The sequence below is a fragment of the Galeopterus variegatus genome, unplaced genomic scaffold (genome assembly GCF_000696425.1).
Source record: "Galeopterus variegatus unplaced genomic scaffold, G_variegatus-3.0.2 Scaffold5523, whole genome shotgun sequence".
Taxonomy (NCBI): Eukaryota; Metazoa; Chordata; class Mammalia; order Dermoptera; family Cynocephalidae; genus Galeopterus; species Galeopterus variegatus.
Genome location: NW_007731634.1, coordinates 41,396 through 56,114, shown reverse-complemented (window position 1 = coordinate 56,114; position 14,719 = coordinate 41,396). Strand labels below are relative to the sequence as shown.

Sequence of the window (14,719 nt, the reverse complement as noted above, 5' to 3'; positions counted from 1 at the left end):
TATCACTGAGTCTGACACATGCCCAGGTCTGTAGTGAGTGACAGATTTGGTGGTGTCCAAGAAGAAAGTTTCCTGTGGAAGGCAAAGAAGCACAGGAGAATGAAGACGGGTCTGAATCCAGACACCTGAATTCCTGGGCTGGCTCAGCACTAGCCCCAGGAGCGGCTCCCGACCACACACGGACCCTCCAGGCATCACCAGTCTCTTCTGCCAAGGGTGGGAGGAGCAGGCAAAACACTGTTAACCAGAAAGCAGCAGCATATGTGGCACATGACTGTCCTTCCTGACCAGGGACCAGCCCCACCAGCATGTGTTCCAGATTTCTCAGAACTCTGACCCCTCCCCAAAGCTTGTCTGTTGGTCCCTAGCACACAAGCACCCACCTTGCAGCCCCTAGGCCTGTCCACCAGGTTCCCTACTCACTCGACATGCTCACGATGTCTCTGCAGTTTTGCTTCTCCTAAATTTTTGCCTGCAATACCACTCATTCATTCATTCATCATATAATGACTGGATGGCCAATTTCTAGGTGCTGGGGACACAGCCAAAATTCCTCTTCACATGCAGCTAGCATTTGACTGATGGGTGAGACAGACAATAAGTAGAAATACAGCAGATCAACTGGATATAGCAATGGAGAAAAATTAAGCAGAAGAGTAGAGAGAACTGGGGTTTGAAATTTTAAATAAGGTCATCAGGGAGGTAATATGTGAGCAAAAAAAGCCTAGGGAAGCTGAGGGCAGTAGGAGGGCTGGGAGGAGGGATGGTCACCCAGGGCATGGCCAGACGTCCCTGTGGAGTATCTTCTATCACAGGAGGACCTGGATTGAACAGGACTGTTCTGGCTGCCATTGGCAAATAGACTACAGTGGGCAAAGGAGATCAGTTAAGGAGACTGTCACCATCCTCTCGGAGAGACAGGAGGTGGCTCACACCACCCCAGTGCTCCTTATTCTTATTAAGCCCCATTTGCTTCCTTTTCAGAATCTCACACCAGAGCCACAGGGGACCTGTTCCTTACCTGGAGCTGTCCACATTCACACGGGCCTCCACACCTCTGCCCCTGCTGTGAGCTCTGCCAGGACCGCCCTTCCAGCTCAGCTCCAAGGTCACTCCAGTGGCTACTGGTGGGCGCTCTATCCCTGTCCAGATATCTCTGTCTGTCCATCTTCTAGACGTGAGCTCAGGGGGACAAGAACTGATTGATGTCACAAGGCAGACTTTGGAATGAAACCAACTTAAACAAGCATCCTTTGGGTCCAGCCCTCGGGCATATTGCCCTTATGAGAGATCTGCTTCCCACAACTGTAGCCGTGGACCAGAGGACGGCATGTTTTACCAAGAGTCTCCCCTCCAAGGACTATGAATTATGAGGTGACGAAATATCAAGTGCTCAGCACACCCAGGCCAGCAGTCTGCCAGGCCATGGGACACAGGCCTCATGGGCTGGAGGAGCTAATTTGGAGTGTGGGCTCCTGCCAGCCTCAAGGGATGGAAGTGAACCTCTGCTGGGGGGGCTGGGGGGGACTTGGGGGCACGGGCTTTTTCTGGCAAGATCAGAGGTGTAAATATGTGGTTGGCTTAAAAGCAAAGACTGACAAAGGCCTTCAGCAACCCGTCGAGAACAGGGCATGCATTCAGACCTACTGTGTCCTGACAAGCGATCTCACCTTCAGACATTGCTCTAAAGGGGCCTGTTCTAGCACCCTATCAGCTGCTTTACAGAAAGCAGAAGAAAACTAGACAGCAGGGTGTTAAAATATTCCATGACATGTAATGTGTACATAACAGCAGCCCACTCCCCTTCCAATATGTTGAAAATGGATAAAACAGTGGCAATGGTGACCTGGGCCAAGGGTCCATTTGAACTTCAAATCCCATTAACTGGGCCATTCACATCTGTTTTTTCTTAGCTGGTCTCCAAGTTTTAGGGAAGACAACAGCATGTAGAAGTTGAGCGGTGCCCCCCTCACAGTGGGAGCCTCATAAACAGCCTTACTGTGCACCTGCCAGGCCCAAGGGCTCCCAGGATGCCCCCTGCCCCACATGGGGCCAGCACTGTAGCAACTGCTTGAGCATCCATCACCCTGAAGCTGTTGCCACAGCTACCGTATCACTGGACATCACACAGTTTGACCTTGAGTCACTATCCACATTTACTTGGTCCTCTTCTACTGACTCAGGAGAACTGCGTGGGATCCTGGGAGGAGCAGGGACTGGGTGTCAGCGACCTTGGACCACATCCAGCCCTGACATGGCATTCTCCTGCTGCTGCCTGACCCTGGGTGAGTCTCTTCTCTTCCCTGAGCCTCTCCCTCCTCGGCTGGAAGATGAAGAGGGGATCTAGACGCCCCGAAAGCCTCTTCCAGCCACAGCAGTCTGCAGCTCAGGCCAGAGTCAGGGTGAACAGTGGAAAGTACGCTGAGCCGAGGTTTACCGCAGGAGGTTTCCATAACGCCAGGCGCATCCGAAGACGACGGAGCTCATGTTGATGGGGAGCCCTTGGTGCTGCCAAGCATGAGGCAGCCTGTAAATATCATTATTGTTGTCGTTGTTGTTTCTTTGAAGGCCGGGGCCAGTCCCACATGCTGAAAATCGAATGCCAGGCCTGGCAAATGGTTTGGGAACTTTCCAGTGGAAAGCAAGGGGAAGGCGGAAATTCCACGGGCCCTCACTGGGAGCCCACCCTGGGCCTCCGCCACACCAAGCTGGAAGGCAGATGAAAAGACACGCACAGCCCCCACCACTCTCACCAGCCCAGAGGCCACCCTCCCTCCTGCCACCGCCCAAAGACGCCAAGGAAGAAAACTAAAACCGGCCCTCGCTGGAATGGGAGGCCAGCTCTGCTCCAGAGGAGCGGCAGTGAGGTGATGTCTGGCTTTTATTCCATATCATAAATAAGTTATTAATCCAGGGCAGACAGCAAGGCATGGCGTGGGGAGACAAGGAAAGTGAGTCTCTGCAAGATCAGACAGCCTCAAGGACTGGAAAGCCACCCAGGACCCAGGGCCTGGGACTCCACTCAGACAGACAGTGACCCAGACAGGACAGGGCCCTGAGAAGCAGGAGGAGGAGCACAGGGCGGGAGCCCAGAGGTCTGGAGAGAACCTACTGTGGATCCTGCCTCAGTTTCTTATTTAATCTAAGACATCAGCGACAATAATAACAAAAGCCACCTTTTGTTGTTCCAGGCACTGTGGAAGCACTTTAACTGTATGATTTCTAATCAACAAAACTACAAGGCAGGGACACCCACTTTACAGATGCAGAAACTGAGGCTCACAGACGTCAAATCACTTGCCAAGGGTCAGTATGGAAGATGTTTGCAAAGATGGCTGCAACCGTTCCCGTCCCTGTGCAAAGCCTCTTTGTAGTGAGACTGCTGTTCCTCTCCTCAAGAGATGCAGTCCATTTCCCCACTCTTGGACAATCTCATCTGGCTTTGTGGCTCATTTTGACCAAAAGAATTCACAGAAGTGACATTATGCAACTTCCAAAGCTAGGCCTTAAAGGGTCTTAGAGCTTCCCCCTGCCCCTTCCTGGAATGCTACTCTGACACTGCTGTGAGAGAAGCCAGTCTTGCCTACTGGGAGATGAGAGGCCACACAGAGGACAACTGAGGACACACAGCCAACCACCAGCACCACACTGGGCATATGAACGAGGCCAGCTTGGCCACTCAGCCCAGCCCACCCCCAGCTGAATGCAGCCACGTGAGAGAGCCCAGAAGCAATCAGGAGGGGAACCGTCTGGCCATCCTGCAGAACTGTGAGGATTAACACGTTGTGTTTGTTGTTTTAAGTTCCTAGGTTCTAGGCTGCTTTATTACACAGCTGTGCGTAACTGATAGTAACTCAGTTTCCCCATGCTGCCTGTCTCCCCAGGAAAGCCTGAGCTGCCCACCTCCTAGGATTTGGCTGGTGTCAAGGCACCTTCATGCTGAGCACTGCCCCTGCCTGCAGCCCCCAAGCCCTCACGCCCTACATCCAGGAAGCAGGACACTTGCCACACTGAAGACCCACAGTCTCCCTGGCAGGTCACGAGAAGCTCCGTTCTCTCGGAAGAGTTCGGTCTTGTTTGCATGCTACAAACATAAATTCCCAAGAGGAACCCAGTGTTTCTCAGGGAACCAGGTCATCTAAGTAGTGAATGTGATAAACCAGCTCGCACTCTCAGAGGGTGTGGGCCCAGGAGGCAGTCTCGCTAGCGAGGGCCGTGCCAAGGGCAGGGAGGCAAACAGGTTCCCCTCACACGCCCACTCAGCCCATGGGGAGTGGCCGTATGAACACACACCGGAGGGGGCTTGGGGACTGCCTGTCACAGCCCACCTGCACTGTCTGCCAGGGTGCGGGGGGACACATGGTGTGTGCATGCCACCACGTCACCTCTGGCCTTGGGACGGGTGGACAGCCTCAAAGAGGACAAGAGAGGTGCTGTCCCCTCTCATCTAACTAGGGTAAAAAGATGCAAACAGGGGTTTATGTTATCTCTGAAAGCGAGCCTTCCACATTCCCTCACCCAGGCAGTTCTCTCAGCATTTGCTGAGGGCCTGCCACAGGGCCTCACTGTGCTGAGGCCATAGGGACATACAGGTGACCATGCTCAGATCCTGTCCTTTGGAAACTACCAGTGGGAATGTTTGGGGCGAGAATGCAAACTGGGCGAGGAGCAAGCCGCACCCTGAAACTAACAGGCCTGGGTGAGGCTGGGACCAGCGTGGGCTCTGCCTGCCCAGCTGAAGGCCCAGAGAACCCTCTGGGGGTGGCAGTCAGAAACATGGGTACCCTCAACATCCTCTTTCCCGCCACCATGCCCTCAGACCTGGCAGACTCAACCAATAAATCCACACCATTTAGTAACAACAGCTGAAGCGCGCTGACTGCTGTGCTAAGCCCTCTGCACACATGGCAGCTCTGTGAAGTGATTACTATCATGATCCCCACTTTACAGATGAGGAAATTGAGGCACAGAGAGGTTGGTTAGTTAGCTGCCCAAGGTCACACAGCATGTAAAAGGCAGAACTGGGATTTCGGCCCAGGTTGTCTGGTTCCAGGGGTCACATCAGCATTAAGAGGTGGGTCCTTTAGAGCCCTCACAAATGGGATTAATGACCTTATAAAAGGGCTGAAGGGAACTAGCTAGGCCCTTTTGCTTTTCCTTCCCTCCCACCTTTTCTGCCATTTGAGGACACAGCATTTGTCCCCTCCAGAGGACGCAGTAACAAGGAAACAGAGACCAGGACCTCAACAGACACCAAATCTTGGACTTCCAGGCTCCAGAACTGTGAGAAATAAATTTCTGTTGTTTATAAATTACGCAGTCTCAGGTATTTTGTTATAGCAGCACAAAATGACTAAGACATTCACTGACAATCCGAGGTCCCTAACTAACAGCCCTGCTGTGTTTGGTTAATACACTGCCATATAAATTAAAACACTTTTACTTAAAAATCTATATAATCTGATTTCTCCTAAAGTACCTGACCCTCTTCCCTTTCTCCTGTTACCTACCTACTCCTGGAGGCATCTGAAATCTCCACCTCCTGTCCCTCCACTGGGCAGGGAGGGGGCAGTCTGTGCTCAGAGAAATGCACAAATTTAAGACCAGCCTGACAGGGGAAGGGGGTGGGGGGTCTGCAGATCCGGAGCCACCAATGAAGCTAGAGGAGTCAGCAAGGCGGTAAGTCTACACCAACAAGGGGTCAGATACAAGGCTCTGGTGCACTCCCTGCCCCTCCCAGGGTCTCTCAGCACAGACATCTGAGGGCAGATGGCCCACAGGTCAAGATGTTAGGAGACAGACCAGCTGGATGTCTTGGGTGGGGGCCCAGTCACAGTGGAGACCCCAGGCCTCCACACTCCACATCCCTAGAACAGGGGTGAAATGTGGGGCAGACCTGGGAGCAAGCCACAGGGCCACCAGGACAACCCACTCACTTGTTCAGCCATCAAAGAGCAGCCTCCAGGGCAAAGACAGGTGTTTGGCACCAAGACACCAATGAGTCACAGGCAAATCTGCCCCGTGCACCAGCATCAAAGCTGGAAAGATTAGTATCTTTCCCAAATACTAATGTGACTCCAGCTTACAAACCTCCAGTGGCTCCCTGTGGCCCCAGGGGCAAGTCCAAGTTCCATGGTGAGGCAGAAATTTTCCAATCATATTCGCACTGTTTCCACTCTCCCGTGGAGAGCTGGGATGACTTGCCATTTCCCAAATCCTACAGAGATGCAGGATTTCCTTCCCTGCACAACGCCTACAATTCCTATTCCGTGGCTTTAAAAACTCCTATTGATCCTTTAAAACCTGACCCAAAAGTCCCCTTTCCTGGAAGCCTTCCCTGAGCACCTCTGCTTCTCAGTACTCACCTCCGGGCCACCCATGCAGTGCATTAGGCTTCCCTGCACTCCCACAAATCGCTGAAGTTTAGTGCGTTCTGGATGGTTTTCTACCACCTGCTGTGCATGTCAGCCTTCTCTAAACTGTGGGCTTCTGGAGTGCAGGAACAGAGGGTTGAGTTTTGTCCCTGCATCCCTAGGACCTGGTCAAAGTCCTGGCCCTGGGCAAGGTCCCACAAATTACTAATAGAATGTCCCACTTAGCACCTCTCAGCACTCCCCTGTCCCAGAAGGTGTCTGGAGTTATTACAGACCAGTCTAATACTCACACTTCCATGCACTGAACAAGCACCATTTGGCCCATTCTAGAGAGAAAGTGCCACAGCAGAGGGGGACAGGAGGTGGCCAACCTGGGAACCAGAGGTGGCCTCAGACTTGGACTCGTGTCAGATACTGCTGATGATCTACATATCATTAAAATACAAGGGACTCTAACAATATTAGAAGTATTTATCATTATCAGTAATTATTATAATAATTACTGTTAAAAATTAATAAATGTTACTACTAATAACAATGAAATAATCCCCATTTTTTAAGGCCCCACCATAAACCAGATCCTGTGCTTTGCATGATCTCATTTAATCCTCTGAACAACCTGCAAACAGTTGCTCTTCTCCCCTCCTTACAGATGAGGAATCTAAGCATAGAGAGACTTAGAAACTTACTCAAGGTCACACAGCGAGTCTGCACCAGCGTGAACAGAGCCCGCACCTTCTGCCACCCTAGACTGTCTCCTTATAATTCCTACTAACAACGCCTTTCACAGGGCCTTTTGCTATTCACAACAGCTTTAGTGAGATATAATTCACATACCAGGCAATTTACCCACTTCAAGTGTACAATTTAATGGTTTCTAGTATATTCACAGAGTTGTGCAACCACCATCACAATCAATTTTAGAGCATTTTCATCACCCCAGAAAGGAACCCTTACCCTTTAGCATCAATTCCCCACCCCCTCCCCCCACCGGGGTCCCATTTTAAAGACAAAAGCTTCTGTGACTTGTTCACTGGTGAGCACCAGGGCTGCCTCCCCTGGTCCCTCCCCATGCCGCCTGCCAGGGTCCACTCAGTATAACCCATCAAAAATGCAGGGTCTGTAGAGTGGAAAACGGAACCAGATGGTGACAAATCTTACACGTGTGGCTGCTTCCGTGCCAGGTCCTGACTCACAAGGCTCTGAAGGCAAACAGAAAAGCACAGCGCAGCCAAGCCCCAGTCACCCCCAAAAGCCCAGGACCCAGGGAGGCATAGACAGTGGCCAGGAAGCAACCCTTCAGGAGCCTGGTGGTCCAGGTTCTAGATGGGCAGTGAGCACACGGTCCCACCGAGAGGCCCCAGGGACCCCAGTCTGCTGACCCCATCCCTGCACCTCACAACCCCTCCAGGACCCACAAAAAACTGGCTGCCACCACAGGCCTTCATGTTCCTCCCAGGTGCAGAGCATTGGTGGCTGTGAAGAGCAGCCTGTCAGGTCACTGCTGCCACCTGGACACTTCCAGTCTGGGACCCTCAGGTCTGACAGCATCCCAGGCTAGTTGTCCCCAACCCCAGAAGAAAACACTTTACAGGTAGGACTGGGCCTCCACATCCCTTATTTTCTGCCCCCAAACATCCTCAAGACTGTTGCGGTCAGTCATTCTCTCTGCTGGCCAGGGGGCCGGCACTTTCTTTCATGTTTATAATGTTTGAATAGTCTGGAGCTGTGCCACCTCCTCCAGGGAGCCTTCCTAGATGCTGTAACCAAAATAAATGGGTCCTTCTGCTGCTGCCTCTCATAGGATTATAATTTGTCTGCTTTTATGTCTGGGTCCCCATTAGCCAATGAACCCATCCAGGGCAAGGACCCTGCTTACTCATTCCTCAATCCCCCTCTTACCTCTGTCCTGACAATGACACACACAGGGCCCTCCAGAAGAGCCAGTGCGAAGCAAGATAAAGTGTCCACACCGTAGCCCAGTGTCAGGCATGAATAAACCACAGCACACAGAACCCTCCCAGCATCTGTCCCAGGTGCCCTCGGTTGAGCAACTCTATGGGATGACAGGAGAAGTGGAAAGGGGTTATGGTTGCTGCAGGTTCCAGTTGGAAACAAGGATTGAGCCACCCGTGTAGATACCAAACCTCTCACCTCAGTGGGAAAGATGCCAAATGGCTGCAAGTCTCTGTCCACACAGAGGCGTTATGTTCAGAAGTCTTGTTTGGCCATGAGAGCCAAGCTCAGGGACAGGTCTCATTCCTCCCTGAACCTGCAGCCCAGCCCAGGCCTGGCACAGAGCTGGCCCCTGTACCGACCAGGGAAGGAGGAATCGAGCTGTAGTTTTAAAGTGGCCTGGCTTCAAACTCCTCCAGCCCCATATCACAGAGCACCAATGCCAGAGCTGGAAGGAGCTCTGCGCTTACTCGTTCCAGCCTCCAAGATGCACCCAGGGGGCCACCGAGGCCTGAGGAGAAGTCACACAGCCATGTCTCCCAACTGCCAGCCCAGTATCGTTCGGATAGCAGACTGCCCCATCCCCACTCCACACCCCCTCACCCTGCCCTTCATTCGAGGTCACGCCAAAGCCTACCTGCCCAGCAGGTCTTCTGGGGTCCACTCCCCAGCCCCGTGTGGCAGAGAGGTGCTTCCCCCTCTGTCCCACTGTCACTCGCTTGCTCATGCTCTTTCTCTGCCCAGGATGCCCTTCCCCCCCTCTGGCCACAGCAAACTTTTACCCATCCTTCAAGGCCCAGTTCAGATGTCACCTTCTCTGACACCAGATAAAATTATCACTCCCATTTACTGCGTACCCATCCCCACTGTGTTCTGGAAAACCAACAAGTGAATGTTAACACTAGTAGTGGGGTCTCCCCTCTGGTCATCCAAGTTCCTCAAGGACAGACACCTGAATCTGTGCAAGGCAGGGGTGAAGACATCTGCACACACACCTGGGGAGACTGAAGAGGCAAAAGGGATTTGTAAACTATAAAGTCCTATGCTGATAGAAGCTACCTGTATTATATCCATATCTCCTCCCTGTGACTCAGTTTCCTCATCTACAAAATGGATGAAGTTAATGAATGCACATGACAGTGTGTGGGTTATGCCTGGGCCCTGGGAAGGACTCATTACTGTTGCTGTTATTAGTGTTACTTTCGTTTTCTTTTTCTTCCTTTCTTTTTTTATTTCTTTTTGGCAGCTGGCCAGCTGGCCAGATCCGAACCCTTGACCTTGGTGTTATAACATGCGCTGTAACCAACTGAGCAACCGATCAGCGCTGCTTTCACTTTCCTATAATCCCCCTGTGGACCTTGTCCATGACCAGCACTCAGTACAATTTTTTTAATGAATGACTTCAGCATTTGAGATGTTAAAGAAAATGGGGTTAAAATCCAAAGACCGTATGAAGATGCAGAGTTAAAGCTTATCAGAAATGCTACGCCGTGGCCTTGGAGTCTGAAGTTGAGCTCAGCTGGGTCACTGTGACACAGCCCCTTGTGCTCATGGGACACAGGGCAGTTTCCTAGAGTGGGATGGGAGTGAGGAAATCTCCTCCTGGGGAGGCCTCTGTGCTGGGCTGTGTGTGCTGGCAGCCCCAGGGACAGCAGTCAGGGAGTACCACCCCCAGGGCCTGGCCGGGGAGCCGTCCAGATGCTGGACTTCAGGACCAGGCTCTGGAGACAGCCAGGGCACAAGCACTGGCCTGGAGGGAAGCAGTGGCCCAGCCCAAGGCTTGGCCCAGTCAGGTCCATTTCTGCCCCTCATTGAGGGCAGGGGGACTGAGGCAAGCCACTTCCTGGAGCTTCAGTTACACATCAGCTGCAGAACAAGCCTCCGGAAGACCTGATCCCCCTTCTGAACAAGTCACACAGAATCAATTTCCATCTGTCAGGGAGCATCAAGTGCGGCCTCTCCTTAGACAAATGAGAAGAGTAAAGATGGGGAGTGACTTGCCCAAGGTCACACAGCTAATGAGGACACTTACTTAGAGGCCACCAAAAGTCAGCAACATCATCTGAAAAATGCCCAGACCCAGGCCCACCGAATAGCCCCACCTCCCCCATCCGCCAGCCACACCGACCAGAGCACAACTTGCCATCACACTCAGTGCACTGCATGGCCACGTGATCATGCTCCGTGGGGTGCTGGTCCTTTATGGCCCTGTTCCCTACAGCATATAGCAGTCAGTGACGACTTGTCAATGGGGTGTTGAGCTGGTTCCATGACGAGGTAGGTTTTCAGGGTGCAAAGTGGGTAGACAGTTATGTATTATCGGTGATGACCATCCACTCGGCCTTAGTTTAGGGCCCCAGCATACATTGACTGAGCATCTCCTCCGGGCCTCACTCCAGGAGGGCAATCAGACGAGTGGCAGCCCCAGCCCTGTCACTGAGGAGCTCACAGTCTACCTGGATGGTGACTTTAGAAGGAATTCACCATGTAATTCAGTCAAGCTGCCAGTCTGTACCAGCGCTTTCTGTCTTTCCATCTGCATGGACACTGCCTCCTTAGATGAGTCCTTATATCATTTGGGGTTTCCAACCATGACTTGTGGCCACAGCACAACTCTGGCCAGCAGGTTGACCAAGGGCTCCTGTAGCACAGAACTGCGCAGCCAGGGCAGGCCGGCAGCACAGGCTCACCCTGAAATCTGGGGAAGGTCCTAGCCTTCTCCCACTGACCCTACAACGTGGGTTTCTCAAAGTCTGCTCTGTGGAACCCTTGCATCAGAGCACTTGGGGCATTTGGTAAAGATGTAGATCCTGGCTCCTTCCCACAAGAAGCAGACTGCACCTCTGCTCAGGCGATTCTAGTACATGTTCAACTTTGAGAACCAACCACAGCCTAGACCACGCCTCTCAGTAGGGGCCCTATTACCTCCAATAGGTACAAACTAATTCTTAAGAAGGCAAAAAAAAAATTACTTTTTATATATAAAGCACAGATATACATACATATTAACAGATATATTAACAGATATTCAATATATCTGTGGTATTAAAATTTCATGGGTGGGAATGATTAGGGGAAAGACATGTCTAAAACAGCTCCTTAGCGGGGTGACAATAAAAAAACGGTTGAGAAGCACTGGTCTGGATAGAGGCAGCCATGACACTGGCAGGAAGACCCCTCTTAAGGATGGGAAGACAGTGAGGAATGTTCCCAGCCCTGCCAGTGAAGAAGGACCCTCTTTCCCACCCCCTCCCTGTCTGACTCTCCTCATTCTCAAAGCTGAAGGGCAGAGGGGCAAGTGGGTCCTTCCTTGGGACACATCCACTCATACCTGATGTCCCCGGCAAAGTGGAGACATAGAAAGAGCCACACACCAGGGCCCTGAGGCTGCTGTGCGAGCTCACAAGGGCCTGACATGACACACAGAGGGGAACGAGAGCCAGCACCAGGCAAGAGTGAGAAATTCAGAAGCCACCCACAGCTTTCTGGTTTGCAGTACGGAGCCAACTGGCAGGGGCGCTCCCAGCATCTGAGACGGGGGAGAGGGTCCTAAGAAAGGGCCATGCAGAGTGGCAGGGAAGAGCAGGCTGGCTTTCGGAGGAGAGACAGGTAGGAGAAAAGGAAGGACGTAACATAACAGTGACTGACTGAGCCTTGACCACACACCAGGCACGTGCCAGCCACCCGACGCGGGGCCTGGTGAGGCAGGTCACATTATTGTCACCAGCATGTCAGCTCCATGAGAGCAGGGACCATGTCTGCCTCAGGCACTATCGTAGCCCCGGCACCTAGAACAGTAAATTTGTGCAAAATTAATTAATTCCCATTTTATGCATAAGGGAAAGAACCACAGAGAGGTTAGCTCATCTAAACCCTCACGGCTAGCGAGCAGCACAGCCATGACCCAAACCTCAGCAGTCAGAGCCCAGAGGCTGCTGGACTTTCTCACCCTTGCTTTTGTCTAGCTCAGAGCTCCCAGCCAGGTAGCTTGTGGTCCAGGTGGGCCCATGGACGGTGAGGGGATGAACGAAATGAAGGCACCATCCCAACCTAGCCACTTCACACCCGGCACAGAGTGGACCTGGTGGCCGGTGGGGCATGCGGGGCATGCAGAGCTCTCTCTGGAAGGCAGCACAGCCCCTGACTTGGCCCAGACTGCACAATATGCCTGTAGGAATCCCAAACACAGCGGAGCCAGGGAAGACCATGGGAGCCAAGGACTAGGGGAGGGGGAGCTTAATGAGAGTCTGGTCCCTTACCAATCCGTCACAGTTGCTGATGGCAACAGCTGCCCCAGGCATTCCGGTGACACTTCCAGTGTACATACACTCCTGCCGCAAGGGCTGCCGGAACAGCTCCCGAAAATCCTCCTGCCACTCCACCGAGGCTCCTGGCACCACCAACCTCTGGTTGGGCCGCAGGCGCAAGTGCAGTTCCTTTCCGAAAACAGTCACGTTGAAGTAGACAGAGTAGTGCCCCGGCCTGCCAGGCCATAGGGTCCCTCCTTCTGGCTGCAGGGCACTGCGAGCCACCCGGAGGTGATGGGGCTGTGATGGTAGTCTGGGTGGCTTGTCCACTACCACGATCCCTGAGGGGGCTGCTGCTGGTCCAGATACCACATGGGAGAGGAAGTGTCCACGAAAGTCTGTGCTGCAGGGGACTGTCACATCATAGTCACTGAGCTTTCCAGAGAGGCGCAGCTCTGTTGGAGGTAAACAAAGAGTCCTCCAATGTAGTGTGCACAGAAGTGAGGGGAGCTGGAAATCCCAGAGGCAGGGAGGAAGCGGCAACCCTGACTGTCAGATGGGCCCTTAGCCCCAGTTCATCCATTTCTCATCCATTGCTTCCTAAGCTCCTGAGTTCCCACACTTGGATGAAAGGTGTTCGGGTACTTTGTGGACATAAATTGCTCCCTGTAGCCTCCAGGTCTTTTTTAAACTCAGCAGGAGAAAACAAATGATGCCCAAGTCCTGTCACTAGCAACGAGCCCTCCAACCTTGGGCACTGCCTAGGAAAGGACTGAAATTCCCCAAAATCCCCCAGGGCAGAGGGAAGGCCAGATTTGCCCAAACTCCCCAACAGGGCTGAAGTCACCGGTCCAGGCTGGGGTAGGGCCCTCCTCACCAAGCTCCCAAGAAGGCAGCTGGCAAAACACACCTAGAAACCCAGGGGATCGTGGGCACTTAAGGAGACAGGTGGGGCTGGAGAGAGGAGGGATGAAATACTTCTATTTATCCAAGGTTAGAAAGAAAACTTTTTTAAGCAGCTGACTGGGGAGATTTCTGCACCGCCCAGCCTCAAGCTGGATAAATATAGATCTTCAAAAATAAAAGGAGACACAGCGGGTGACCTGCTCACTTGGGTTGAGCTAAGTGTGAGGTCATGGCCCCACGCTCCAGGCCACATGCCAGCTGCCCCATCCTCACACAGCTCTCCCTGAGCCCAGCCCAGCTGGGCAGGAATGACAGCTCCCTGGCTTCCATGCCTGGTGATTCATGGATATGAGTTCGAGAGGAATTTTCATTTCCACACAGCTCTATCTCTTGCCTCCCTAAAATATAGAAAATAATGTTCCCTGAAAATCCTCCATGCCCAAGGCAGTTAGTTATATAGGAGGGGGAGTGCTAACTCTTCTTTAGTTTTACCCATTATAGCAGAGGACATCCAAGACTGCTGCATGAGGGGTCCTACTTTAGCAAATGAACGGGGCTCACTGATAAGCAGGCACCCTGCCTGGAAATGACCAGCGTCTCCTCCCCGTGAGCAGAACCACCAGGAGGGTACCCCACGCTGCAAGATGAGGGTAGAGGGTGACTGCAGAGTTTGAGAATGTTATGCTGTGGGGAGACCAAGGATGTGAGTGTGTTTCTGTGCAGGAGTGAGTGCCCAGTGTTCACTGCGGTGGGAGCCAATCACCTGCCAGCCTGATTGTGTCACATGCACACACACTTGCACACATACCGCACACAAGTTGGAGACAGAGAAGACTCTGAAAGAGAAAGACACACAGGACAGAAAATCAGAGAGAAAAACACAGAGAGACAAAGAGACACAGGCCCTAAGAAAAGACCTGATGTTCCCAAATCTCCCAGGGTCTCTCTCTACCTCTCGTGCCAGAAAGAGAGAAATCGCAGGACAGCGCAGGTGGCAAACGGGGAAGAAAAGAGCATCTCAGCCCCGAATGTGTGCGTGGTCTCCCCCCTGCTCGAATCCTGCCCCGGGGGCTTGGGCACCCTCGGGCCGCCCCGACCGCGTGCACGCACAGGCCCCCGCGCGCCCACCCGCACGCACCTGGGGTCCGTCTGCCCGCGGCGGCGCAGAGCGCGCAGTGCCAGGGCAGCAGGCAGGACAGCAGCGCGCACAGTAGAGCCATGTGGCCGCGCGGGGAC

The 14,719-nt window shown here is 52.9% G+C and overlaps 1 protein-coding gene across 2 annotated transcripts in view; it reads right to left on the bottom strand.

Moving 5' to 3' along the window:
- The window catches only part of ADAMTS14 (ADAM metallopeptidase with thrombospondin type 1 motif, 14), an 84,917-nt gene extending 70,214 nt beyond the window's left edge, over positions 1-14,703 (bottom strand). For both annotated transcript variants that reach the window (XM_008589565.1, XM_008589564.1), the window contains exons 1-2: positions 14,622-14,703; positions 12,590-13,032 (exon numbers count right to left, since the gene is read on the bottom strand). In XM_008589565.1, the coding sequence (XP_008587787.1) occupies positions 12,590-13,032; positions 14,622-14,703 (525 nt within the window). The remainder of the gene's footprint in view (positions 1-12,589; positions 13,033-14,621) is intronic.
- Between the last annotated feature and the right edge of the window lie 16 nt (positions 14,704-14,719).